This window comes from Panulirus ornatus, chromosome 13 (assembly GCF_036320965.1).
Source record: "Panulirus ornatus isolate Po-2019 chromosome 13, ASM3632096v1, whole genome shotgun sequence".
In the NCBI taxonomy this organism is placed as follows: Eukaryota; Metazoa; Arthropoda; class Malacostraca; order Decapoda; family Palinuridae; genus Panulirus; species Panulirus ornatus.
In genome coordinates, this window is record NC_092236.1 from 49,977,979 (window position 1) to 49,991,758 (window position 13,780).

The following is a 13,780-nucleotide window of genomic DNA, read 5'->3' on the forward strand; positions in this document are numbered from 1 at the left end:
TTTCACTCCATCTTTCCACCTCCAGTTTGGTCTCCCACTTCTCGTTCCTTCCACCTCCGACACATATATCCTGTTTGTCAATCTTTCCTCACTCATTCTCTCCATGTGACCAAACCATTTCAAAACACTCTCTTCTGCTCTCTCAACCACACTCTTTTTATTACCACACATCTCTCTTACCCTTTCATTACTTACTCGATCAAACCACCTCACACCACATATTGTCCTTAAACATCTCCTTTCCAGCGCATCCACCCTCCTCCACACAACTCTATCTATAGCCCACACCTCGCAACCGTATAACATTGTTGGAACCACCCTTCCTTCAAACATACCCATTTTTGCTTTCCGAGATAATGTTCTCGACTTCCACACATTCTTCAATGCTCCCAGAACTTTCGCCCCCTCCCCCACCCTAAGATTCACTCCTGCTTCCATGGTTCCATCTGCTGCCAAATCCACTCCCACATATCTAAAACACTTCACTTCCTCCAGTTTTTCTCCGTTCAAACTTACCTCCCAATTGACTTGTCCCTCAACCCTACTGTACCTAATAACCTTGCTCTTATTCACATTTACTCTCAGCTTTCTTCTTTCATACACTTTACCAAACTCAGTCACCAGCTTCTGCAGTTTCTCACACGAATCAGCCACCAGCGCTGTATCATCAGTGAACAACAACTGACTCACTTCCCAAGCTCTCTCATCCACAACAGCCTGCATACTTGCCCCTCTTTCCAAAACTCTTGCATTCACCTCCCTAACAATCCCGTTCATAAACAAATTAAACCAGCACGGAGAAATCACACACCCCTGCCGCAAACCTACATTCACTGAGAACCAATCACTTTCCTCTCTTCCTACACGTACACATGCCTTACATCCTTGATAAAATCTTTTCACTGCTTCTAACAACTTGCCTCCCACACCATATATTCTTAATACCTTCCACAGAGCATCTCTATCAACTAAGTCTATCATATGCCTTCTCCAGATCCATAAATGCTACATACAAATCCAAAGAGGGAGACCAAATTGGAGGTGGAAAGATGGAGTGAAAAAGATTTTGTGTGATCGGGGCCTGAACATGCAGGAGGGTGAAAGGAGGGCAAGGAATAGAGTGAATTGGAGCGATGTGGTATACCGGGGTTGACGTGCTGTCAGTGGATTAAATCGGGGCATGTGAAGCGTCTGGGGTAAACCATGGAAAGCTGTGTAGGTATGTATATTTTGCGTGTGTGGACATATGTATATACATGTGTATGGGGGTGGGTTGGGCCATTTCTTTCGTCTGTTTCCTTGCACTACCTCGCAAACGCGGGAGACAGCGAAAAAAAAAAAAAAAAAAATTATTTATTTATTTTGCTTTACCGCTGTCTCCCGCGTTTGTGAGGTAGCGCAAGGAAACAGACGAAAGAATGACCCAACCCACCCACATACACATGTATATATATACATGTCCACACAAAGCACATATACATACCTATACATCTGAATGTATACATGTATATACACACACAGAGACATATACATATATACACGTGTACATAATTCATACTGTCTGACTTTATTCATTCCCATCGCCACCTTGCCACACATGGAATAACAACCCCCTCCCCCCTCATGTGTGCGAGGTAGCGCTAGGAAAAGACAACAAAGGCCCCATTCGTTCACACTCAGTCTCTAGCTGTCATGTAATAATGCACCGAAACCACAGCTCCCTTTCCACATCCAGGCCCCACAGAACTTTCCATGATTTACCCCAGACGCTTCACATGCCCTGGTTCAATCCATTGACAGCACGTCGACCCTAGTATGTGACATCGTTCCAATTCACTCTATTCCCTGCATGCCCCCCACCCTCCTGCATGTTCAGGCCCCGATTACTCAAAATCTCCTTCACTCCATCTTTCCACCTCCAATTTGGTCTCCCACTTCTCCTCGTTCCCTCCACCTATGACACATACATCCTCCTGGTTAATCTTTCCTCACTCATTCTCTCCATGTGACCAAACCACTTCAAAACACCCTCCTCTGCTCTCTCAACCACACTCTCCCCACTACCACACATCTCTCCTACCCTTACATTACTTACTCGATCAAACCACCCACACCACACATTGTCCTCAAACATCTCACTTCCAGCACATCCACCCTTCTGTGCACAACCCCATCCATAGCCCACGCCTCGCAACCATACAACATTGTTGGAACCACTATTCCTTCAAACATACCCACTTTTGCCCTTCGAGATAAAGTTCTCGACTTCCACACATTCTTCATGGCTCCCAGAACTTTCGCCCCCTCCCCCACCCTATGATTCACTTCCGCTTCCGTGGTTCCATCCGCCGCCAAATCCACTTCCAGATATATAAAACACTTCACTTCCTCCAGTCTTTCTCCACTCAAACTCAGCTCCCAATATATATATATATGTATATTTATATTCTATTTATTTTGCTTGTCACTGTCTCCTGCATTAGCGAGGTAGTGCAAGGAAACAGACGAAAGAATGGCCCAACCCACCCACATACACATGTATATACATACATGACCATACACGCAAATATACATATCTATACATCTCAACGTATATATATACATACACAGTCATATACAGATATACACATCCAGGCCCCACAGAATTTTCCATGGTTTACCCCAGACGCTTCACACACTTTACGAAACTCAGTCACCAGCTTCTGTAGTTTCTCACACGAATCAGCCATCAGCGCTGTATCATCAGCGAACAACAATTGACTCACTTCCCAAGCTCTCTCATCCACAACAGACTGCATACTTGCCCCTCTTTCCAAAACTTTTGTGTTCACCTCCCTAACAACCCCATCCATAAACAAATTGAACAACCATGGAGAAATCACACACCCAACATTCACTGAGAACCAATCACTTTCCTCTCTTCCTACACGTACACATGCCTTACATCCTTGATTAAAACTTTTCACTGCTTCTAACAACTTACCATGATTGTATCCACTTTTTATTTTATAAGTCTGTGTACTGCCTTGATGGTCCAGAATGTACACACTAAAATATTTTCTTAAATATAAAGCAACAATTCATAATTTTATATATTTTGCATAACAATACTCACCTCCAAATGACAACGGTCGACATCATTAGGCAGACGGTAGTTGGTTACAAGTAAAAGATGTGCAGGGTATATCTTGGGGGGTTCAGAGGACATGTGGTGCATGTTGGGCAGTGAGCGACGGAGGTGGGGAGAGTAGGAAGAGTAGCCGCGAAGGCCACTACTGTATGTTGCTGATGCACACAGTTCGGCGTTCTGTGGAAAACTTGCATGAAGTATTGTTCTTAAAAGTGGCCAAGTAATGTATTTCTAATTCTTCACTTGCTATAGTGTCTACAGTGACTTTTGTCCACAGCTGTAAATGAAATACTACACGTGTTGCTGATCACAACTGCCTCACTGGACACTGCAGGGAAGATTACTAGAATACATATTTCCAGGAAGTTCCATGAGTGGCACAAACCAAAATTAATGATGTTTCCATTTATGAAACAGTAAGCCTTTAGTGGTATGATCATAATTATAACAATCAAATTTTGTGTATGTCCTGAAATACAGAAATTATCTTTATCAAAAATGACAGGATCAATAGTCTTGATTTGCCTTTTACAGAAGCTTAATCATAAACCTGGTTATGTCTTGTTATAGCCACTTGTACATTTCCTAGAAATATTTGTGTTGGGAGGATGGTCTTTCATTTTCTAAGCAAGACTTTCTTTAGAATATTTAGTTATCATTCCATGCAAGTATGTAACTGATAATAATTAAATATGTATTGTATATTACATATTTATTACATGAATTTTATATGCACTATATGACGCTGAAACCCTTTGTTGCTTCATTATATAATAAACTTTGCATTATTCAAATGAAAATTAATTTGGTTTCACTGATAATGTAAAGTTTGAATGTACTTATTTTGCATTACAGATTAAGATTTAGAATACCAACAGATATTAATGTTAATATATTTTTGAGTGATTTGTGAACTTGCACTGAGATTAACTTCTAGAATTAAAATCTAAACTTATAGTGAGGTTTGACTGACAAACTTCTTGGCTTTGGTTACAAAAGTGGTATTGGTTGCAAAATGAAGATGAAAGATTGATATTTATTTTACTAATGACCAATTTCTTTGATCACATGCATAGTATGGCCCCCCTACTTGGTAATCTACAACATATTATCATTCTCCATATTTTCAGGCATCCCCATTTTCTGATTATTTTTCTTTGTTTCCTTCTTGCCTATTTCTCACAATTTCCATGTTTCTAGGCTCATAACACATTCTCCTATCTGTACACTTGTGGCAGCAACCCATACTTCCATCTTACTTTCTTTTACCGCAATCAAATGTTGCCTACTTCATTATTGGGACATCCAGTTCACTGTGAAGAATTCGTTGCTAATCATTCTGAATCTTGCTGTTATGTTTGACATGGTGTGGAGCTGGTTAGATATTTTAATGTTTGGTGACAATTCTGCAAATGTAACCCTGTTGTGAAAGCAGGAAATGGGGCACATGATTATAATTTGAAAAGGAGTAAGGACTTAAGTGCCCCTGATCAGATCTAGTCTGCATTTTTTCTCCTTTTTATTTTTATCATTATTATCATCATTATCATTATGATTATCATTACTATTAATAGAAATCAACAAGAGCATATTTTTTTCAACAGAGACAATGTTACCATGGCTGACTGCCTTCACTGTTGACATCAGAGATGCATGATGATAACTGAAATTCCATAATTTCCTATTAACAAACCAGTGCCTGTTACACTGTGGCTGGAATGATCAAGGACTGAGAGAAAGACAATTAAGTATTGTGCTCTGACACCTTATGACTTTCAGAAGAGGAAAAGGAAAGACAACCCAATTAAACTAAAAAGAAGGCAAGAAAATAAAAAATATTCTATTCCTTGATGGAAATTTCCTTCCAACTTTTCTTGTTAGCATGACTAACATGATGACTATTCAGAATACAAATGTCATAAAAAGATAAGGCACAAGAGTGAAAACCCAATCTTTTTTGTAAAAAAAGGCATGGCACAGTACCACTCATTTCATTTTAGCAGACTGTTATTAAGGAAATAAGAAAATTAATTGCAAAATGTAAGTAGTCTTCCAGAGCAAAATCACTTCTGAGGAGGCAAATCTTGACTATATTCAGCTCCTGAGAGGGCCCAAGAAGTCATCTTTGTAATAATGAAGAAGGATGTACTCTTTACCCACAGCCTTTTACAAGAGAACATCCCATATCCCCCACCTCCAATTGCGGTTAAGCAGAAGAATTCTTTCCTGATTTTTCTGACCAATTTTGAATATTTTCATTTTAAGACTCTAGCACTCATGATATTTCTCATGATGAAGGATATGGGGTGTTACACATGTGGCTAATTAGTAGTTACTTGTCCCTTGGGACTGGAGAGAAAGGTTACTACCTATACATCTCCTAAATGTTAAAGAAGGCAACTGAGAAGGGCAGGAGTGGTGCTAGAAATCCTCCCCTCCTGTAATATTACTTACCAACCAATTTTGAAAAAAAAGCAAATAAATCTTTTTGCTGTGAAAATAATTTGGCTGAGAAAACAATCCTGCAATAATTTTTTCTTTAATTCTTCAAAACCTTCAAATCCATTTATCATGTGTCCCTCCATAAGAGTTTTATGAAGTCAAAAGTGCAAAATCCAACTTTTTCAAACATACTGTAATAAAACTGAACTGGGTTCTGTGACCAGTTTACAGAAGAAAACATTCCGAACATAAAGATGTAGAATAAAGGAAAGAAAATTTAATGTGATGAACAGAAGTGGTTATGCAAGTCCATATCCATCAAAGTGCCAATTTCAAAAATCTGTCTTGGCAATGGGTACATTTGAAAAGCCCATAATTACATGGACAGGCAAAAGTGATATCCACATAAAAGGAATATTCTAAATTCTAAAGCTTAAAATTCAAACTCCTCCCTAAGTAATAGGCTTTAAAAACACCTTGTATGAAACATCCAAAAATGATGGCCTCCTCAAAATTAGAAATAATTCAAAACTCGGGTCAAGCTGGTAAGTGATGTAGCAATAAATTGTGATATTCTGGTTTCTAAAATGTAGCTTAAGGGCCTATGCTAAGTGTACAATCAAACAAAATGCCAAGAAACAGACGAAGACCCAACTACTCATATATAGATATATATATATATATATATACATACATGCCCACACATGTACATATACATAACATAAACATATAAATACTCAGCCATTTACATATATACATGTACATATTCATACTTGCTTGCCTTCATCCATTCCTGGTGCCACCATGCCCCACAGGAAACAGCATCGCCACCCTTTAAACTATCTAAAAGGAATATAAGATACAGAAAATATCCCAAATGTTGAGAATTTTATCCCTATTTAAGATGGAATGCTCTCTCAAAAACATATTTTTTGCAATCTAATTGTATGCAATTGGAGATGCTCCTACAGCCTAGATGATGATCACCCCAAATAATTTTCCTGGCCATAGAACATAAATAAGCTTTGATAACTGAAGTCAAATTTTAAGGAAAGCAGATTAGGTTGAAAATTATACCATGATGATTGTCTCAACAGAAAATTATTTCACTGTAACTAAATAACATTCGACATGAGTCATGAATGCTACAATTATTACAATTTCCTTCTCATACATATCATAGACATTAATAACAGGACTGAAGATTTATCTCTAACTTTACATTGGGAGACATCTACATAACCACTAAATGACCCATAAGTACTGAACTATACAACAAGGAAAGCAAATCTCAGGCTGGATGCAATCTAGCAACCATCTACTCTTGACAGAGTAGACACACTTTAAAATACACACTAACTTACTAACCATTATAACTGACACGCCCAATGTATAAGTTCTGGAAAAGATAATCTAGAAAAAAGTGCACGAGTGCATGCTAAGGAAAACTTACCAAAGCAAAAAGCAGCATAGATCCATAGGAAAGTGTGCATAATTAATGAATCTTCTGGAACTTTATGACAGAGTGAACAGCAGCCTAGACAAAAGAGGTGGATGGTTGGACTGGGATTACACAAAACCCACTGGATGCTCCTCCACAGAAGGTCCGAAAAAAAGGGGATAAATGAGAATTACTTGAATTAAAAGAAGAAAGTACACGACACAAGTTGGTGTACCTTTTCCAAAAGGGTAAAAGTAGCCACTGGTGTTCCACATGGATGGTGCTGCTTCTATTTCTGACCAATATAAATGATATGCCATACGGAAATGTACCTCAACATGCTTGCATATGATAAAGTTTACACTAAAGTTCTTGGGGAAATAAGTTCTTACAATTATGAAATCCTACAAAGAAATTCAGTCTGTCTTCAACTTTGACGATGAAATTCAACCAACTGCAAAGGGAGGCAAACATGGTATAAAGAAAAGACTAATCTATGACTACCAAATGGTAGGGAGAAAGTTAAAGGGATCTTTCTTGAGAGGTAGGGAGAAAGTTACAGGGATCTTTCTTGAGAGATAAGGAGAAAGTCAAAGGGATCTTTCTTAAGAGGTAAGAAGATAGTTAAAGAGATCTTTCTTGAGGGGAACACTATAGGAATGCATTGTCTAGTCATGGTGGTAGGTGCTACAGACATAATGTGTCCCTAGAGAAAGCATGTGGTCACTAACAGATTACTGAGGCCTTTTTTTGGGCTGCCATCTATGGTTAGCCAACAAAGCCTAAAATGCATAAGGAATTCAACTTGTTGCAGTATTTTAAGTTTGTTGACTGAGGTTCACAGCAACCTGCTATGCAATACTGAATAGACATCCACAGCACCAAAATGTTTCCAGTTCTTCATTTAATATGACCAAAAACTAAAGAAAGATCCCAGAACCCAAATGCAAAAAGTTACACTAAGAAAATGAATTTGTCACTGTTAAGCTATAAATATATTAGTAAACAAATCTTGGATTACCTGAATCAAAACCACATATGAGAACTGATCCCTATAATAAAAATATGCAGAGCTAAGTACAAAAACCATGGAATCCCTGCCAAAAATATGGCTATAAAACTAAACTTGTATGACATTTTTCTGAACAACTGTAACTCTGATCATGAATCCTCCTGCTACTATCATATATTTGACCAAGAGCAAATTTTCCTTAATCCTGCGTAGGTGATCTGAAATTATATGCTCTCCCTTTAAGTACTTGTGAAATACCAAAACCAAACAAATCCTAAAAGTTCAACTACTTCTCTCTCTTTCATGCAGAACTCATGTCATGATTAAATTGTGAAGGTGTAAAAGAATGGGATCTCGACCTAGAATACTGTAAAGAGAGCTTACTTGTCCAAACAACTTCATGGTTGGTGCAAACCATCTGTTGTCCTGTTGTTCACTAAGTACTTGAAATCAAGTTGAACAGCTGTGCCAGCTGTTCTGTGCAAAGTAAACAAAACAGTGTAATCAGTAAGAGAATGAAGACTGTGCATTGCCAAAGGTTGGTCCAAATTTACAGACAAGTCTATATGTGCAAAAACAGCACATTTGAACTTTGCTAAACAAAGACAATCACCTAACAGACTGCAAATTGGAATGTGTTTACACTGAAATATCCAAATCTATCCCTATGAAAGGAATTAAATATTCTTGCTCCAAAAAGATTTATCAATCAAAGAATCCTATAAAGAAATATATGTGCATGAGCTGTAATGGCCAGACACACATTAGAAAGTAAATACAGACTCCTTGGAGTGAAAATTTTCTGACGAGACTGTACTTCCAATAATATATCCTCCCTTAAGATGACTTTTCACTCACAGTGCAATATCATGCAGGCAAAGTCCAGTAACACGACTCTACTCCCAACGATATATCCTAACTAAAGTGACTTTTCACTTGCTATGCAACCTCATGCAAGTGAAAATCAGTAACACACACACACACAAACGTATATATATATATGGGTATGTTTGAAGGTATAGTGGTTCCAACAATGTTGTATGGTTGCGAGGCATGGGCTATGGATAGAGTGGTGCGCAGGAGGGTGGATGTGCTGGAAATGAGATGTTTGAGGACAATGTGTGGTGTGAGGTGGTTTGATCGAGTAAGTAATGTAAGGGTAAGAGAAATGTGTGGAAATAAAAAGAATGTGGTTGAGAGAGCAGAAGAGGGCGTTTTGAAATGGTTTGGGCACATGGAGAGAATGAGTGAGGAAAGATTGACCAAGAGGATATATGTGTCGGAGGTGGAGGGAACGAGGAGAAGTGGGAGACCAAATTGGAGGTGGAAAGATGGGGTGAAAAAGATTTTGTGTGATCGGGGCCTGAACATGCAGGAGGGTGAAAGGAGGGCAAGGAATAGAGTGAATTGGATCGATGTGGTATACCGGGGTTGACGTGCTGTCAGTGGATTGAATCAGGGCATGTGAAGCGTCTGGGGTAAACCATGGAAAGTTGTGTGGGGCCTGGATGTGGAAAGGGAGCTGTGGTTTCGGGCATTATTGTGTGGCAGCTAGAGACTGAGTGTGAACGAATGGGGCCTTTGTTGTCTTTTCCTAGTGCTACCTCGCACACATGAGGGGGGAGGGGGAAGGTATTCCATGTGTGGCGAGGTGGCGATGGGAGTGAATGGGGGCAGACAGTGTGAATTGTGTGCATGGGTATATATGTATGTGTCTGTGTATGTATATATATGTGTACATTGAGATGTATAGGTATGTATATTTGCGTGCGTGGACGTGTGTGTATATACATTGTGTATGGGGGTGGGTTGGGCCATTTCTTTCGTCTGTTTCCTTGCGCTACCTCGCAAACGTGGGAGACAGCGACAAACCAAAATAAATAAATAAAAATAATATATATATATATATATATATATATATATATATATATATTGGTCCAATCTTTTGTCTATTTCCTTGCACAACCTTGCTAATGCAGGAGACAACGACAAAGTATAATAATAAATAAAAAAAAGATATATATATTCCTGTGAGTCCACGGGGAAAATGAAACACAATAAGTTTCCATGTGCACTTTCATGTAATAATCACATCATCAGAGGAAGATACAAGAAAGAAATATAAGTCAGTTGTTATACAACGAAGAGATGTAGCTAGGACGCCATTTGGTAAACAAGTGATTGTCCAAGACAGACAAAGAATGTATCATAAACTTATTATGTGGACAAGAAGGGGAATTGTTTATAAATTTTATCAACAATAAAGCTATCCAATATATATAGACCTTCACTAATATTAAGGTTATAATTCTTTGTGTATTTAATGATAGAAGATTCAATGATATCTCTTGTGGTACTGGAGTTGGAGTTAATAACAGAGATGGCATTACTCCAGTCAATACAATGATCATAGTTTTTAATGTGATTAAACAAGGTTTTTTTGATTCTTGTCATGTTCTTATACTATATTTATGTTGCTTAAGTCTAATGGAAAGATCTTTACCAGTTTGCCCAACATAAAACTTATCACCATTTCTACATGGCACTTTATAGATGCATCCAAGAGAATTTTCTGGTGAGTTTTCTGTATAGGTTTTCTGTATATGCCAATGTATGGTCATACATCCATTATTACTTATCTCAACATGAGAGTTAAATTATCATCATTTCAAACTATGTTCCTTAGAGCATTATGTATTTGCAGTCCAGAGTATATTGATGATGAGTTTGAGAAGATATATTCTATTGGATCTAAGTTAAAGTACCATAGATAGCAAAGAAACCATTTTATAGAGTTGAGCCCAAACCTCCCATTAACACCAAGAATCTTTTAGTTCTCCCTTTTAATAATAATTTTACTTTACTTTCCAGGTTGCTTAAATCCTTCATCGTATACGTTGCCTTCAGCAACGATAATACTATAAAGAATATCTTAATCAGGAATTCACCAGAAAATTCTCCTGGGTGCATCTATAAAGTGCCATGTAGAAATTGTGATAAGTTTTATGTTGGGCAGAGTGGTAAGGATCTTTCTGTTAGACTTAAGCAACATGAATATAGTATAAGAATGGGAAAAGAATCAAATGCCTTGTTTAATCACGTTAAAAAATATGATCATTGTATTGACTGGAGTAATGCCATCTCTGTTATTAACTCTAACTCTATTACCACAAGAAATATCACTCAAACTTCTATTATCTTATACAAAAAGAATTATAATCTTAACATTAGTGATGATCTATACAAATTGGATAACTTTATTGTTGATAAAATTTGTAAACACATACGTTTGATACGCTTGTTGTCTGTCTTGGACAATCACGTTTACCAAATGGTGTCCTAGCTACGTCTCTTTGTTGTATATCAACTAACTGTTATATTTCTCTCGTGTCTCTCCTGATGATGTGATTATTACATGAAAGTGCACCTGGAAACTTATCATGTTTCATTTTCCCTGTGGACTCATAGGAATATATGTCTCCATGGTTGTTTAATTTGTTTATGGATGGGATTGTTAGGGAGGTGAATACAAGAGTTTTGGAAAGAGGGGCAAATATGCAGTCTGCTGTGGATGAGAGAGCTTGGGAAGTGAGTCAGTTGTTGTTCGCTGATGATAAAGTGCTGGTGGCTGATTCAGTGAGAAAGTGCAGAAGCTGGTGACTGAGTTTGGTAAAGTGAGTGAAAGAAGAAAGCTGAGAGTAAATGTGAATAAGAGCAAGGTTATTAGGTTCAGTAGGGTTGAGGGACAAGAAAAACTGGAGGAAGTGAAGTGTTTTAGATATCTGGGAGTGGATTTGGCAGCAGATGGAACCATGGAAGCGGAAGTGAATCATAGGGTGGGGGAGGGGGCGAAAGTTCTGGGCGTGTTGAAAAATGTATGGAAGTCGAGAACATTATCTTGGAAAGCAAAAATAGGTATGTTTGATGGTTCCAACAATGATACATGGTTGCGAGGCATGGGCTATACGTAGATAGAGTTGTGCAGAGGAGGGTGGATGTGCTGGAAATGAGATGTTTGAGGATAATATGTGGTGTGAGGTGGTTTGATCGATTAAGTAATGAAAGGGTAAGAGAGATGTGTGGTAAGAAAAAGAGTGTGGTTGAGAGAGCAGAAAAGGGTGTTTTGAAGTGGTTTGGTCACATGGAGAGAATGAGTGAGGAAACATTGACAAAGAGGATATATGTGTCAGAGGTGGAAGGAGTGAGGAGAAGTGGGAGACCAAATTGGAGATGGAAAGATGGAGTGAAAAAAAAATTTGAGTGATCGGGGCCTGGACATGCAGGAGGGTGAAAGGCGTGCAAGGAATAGAGTGAATTGGAACAATGTGGTATACCGGGGTCGACATGCTGTCAATGGATTGAACCAGGGTATGTGAAGTGTCTGGGGTAAACCATGCCATGGAAAGTTCTGTGGGGCCTGGATGTGGAAAGGGAGCTGTGGTTTCGGTGCGTTATACATGACAGCTAGAGACTGAGTGTGAACGAATGTGGCCTTTGTTGTCTTTTCCTGGCGCTACCTCACGCCCATGCGGGGGGAGGGGGTTGTTATTTCATGTGTGGTAGGGTGGCGATGGGAATGAATAAGGGCAGACAGTATGAATTATATACATGTGTATATATGTATATGTCTGTGTGTGTATATATATGTATACGTTGAGATGTATAGGTATGTATATGTGCGTGTGTGGACGTGTATGTATAAACATGTGTATGTGGGTGGGTTGGGCCATTCTTTCGTCTGTGTCCTTGCGCTACCTCGCTAACATGGGAGACAGCGACAAAGTATAATAAATAAATAAAAAATATATATACATGCCCTGGTTTTGGTGCATTACACATGACAGCTAGGGACTCCATGAGAGCGAATGAGGCCTTTTTTTTTTCTGTTCTCCTGGCACTACCATGCTGACGCAGGAGGTAGCAACGCTGTTTCCTGTGGGGCAGGGTGGTGCCGGGAATGGATGAAGGTAAGCATGAATATGTACATGTGTACATATGTATATGTCCATGTATGTGCGTGTGTATATGTGTGGATGGGTCTTTCTTTGTCTGTTTCCAGGCACTGCCTCACTGATGCAGGAAATGGTGATCAACTATAGTAACAATAATAATAGTAATAATAATAATGATAATAATAATAATAATAATAATGATGATAACAATAATAATAACAATAATAATAATAATCAGCCACCAGCGCTGTATCATCAGCGAACAACAACTGACTCACTTCCCAAGCTCTCTCATCCCCAACAGACTTCATACTTGCCCCTCTTTCCAAAACTCTTGCATTCACCTCCCTAACAACCCCATCCATAAACAAATTAAACAACCATGGGGACATCACACACCCCTGCCGCAAACCTACATTCACTGAGAACCAATCACTTTCCTCTCTTCCTACACGTACACGTCAGTTGTTGTTCGCTGATGATACAGCGCTGGTGGCTGATTCATGTGAGAAACTGCAGAAGCTGGTGACTGAGTTTGGTAAAGTGTGTGAAAGAAGAAAGTTAAGAGTAAATGTGAATAAGAGCAAGGTTATTAGGTACAGTAGGGTTGAGGGTCAAGTCAATTGGGAGGTGAGTTTGAATGGAGAAAAACTGGAGGAAGTGAAGTGTTTTAGATATCTGGGAGTGGATCTGGCAGCGGATGGAACCATGGAAGCGGAAGTGGATCATAGGGTGGGGGAGGGGGCGAAAATTCTGGGAGCCTTGAAGAATGTGTGGAAGTCGAGAACATTATCTCGGAAAGC

The 13,780-nt window shown here is 38.8% G+C and overlaps 1 protein-coding gene across 19 annotated transcripts in view; it reads right to left on the minus strand.

The window, feature by feature from the left end:
- LOC139752858 (actin-binding LIM protein 3-like) overlaps positions 1–13,780 on the minus strand; it is an 837,860-nt gene that overhangs the window by 11,591 nt on the left and 812,489 nt on the right. For 16 of the 19 annotated variants that reach the window (XM_071668853.1, XM_071668857.1, XM_071668856.1 and 13 more), the window contains one exon: positions 3,116–3,307. In XM_071668853.1, the coding sequence (XP_071524954.1) occupies positions 3,116–3,307 (192 nt within the window). Of the gene's footprint in view, positions 1–3,115; positions 3,308–13,780 lie in introns of those variants that run through there. The other 3 variants (XM_071668849.1, XM_071668850.1, XM_071668848.1) reach the window with 1 other exon arrangement.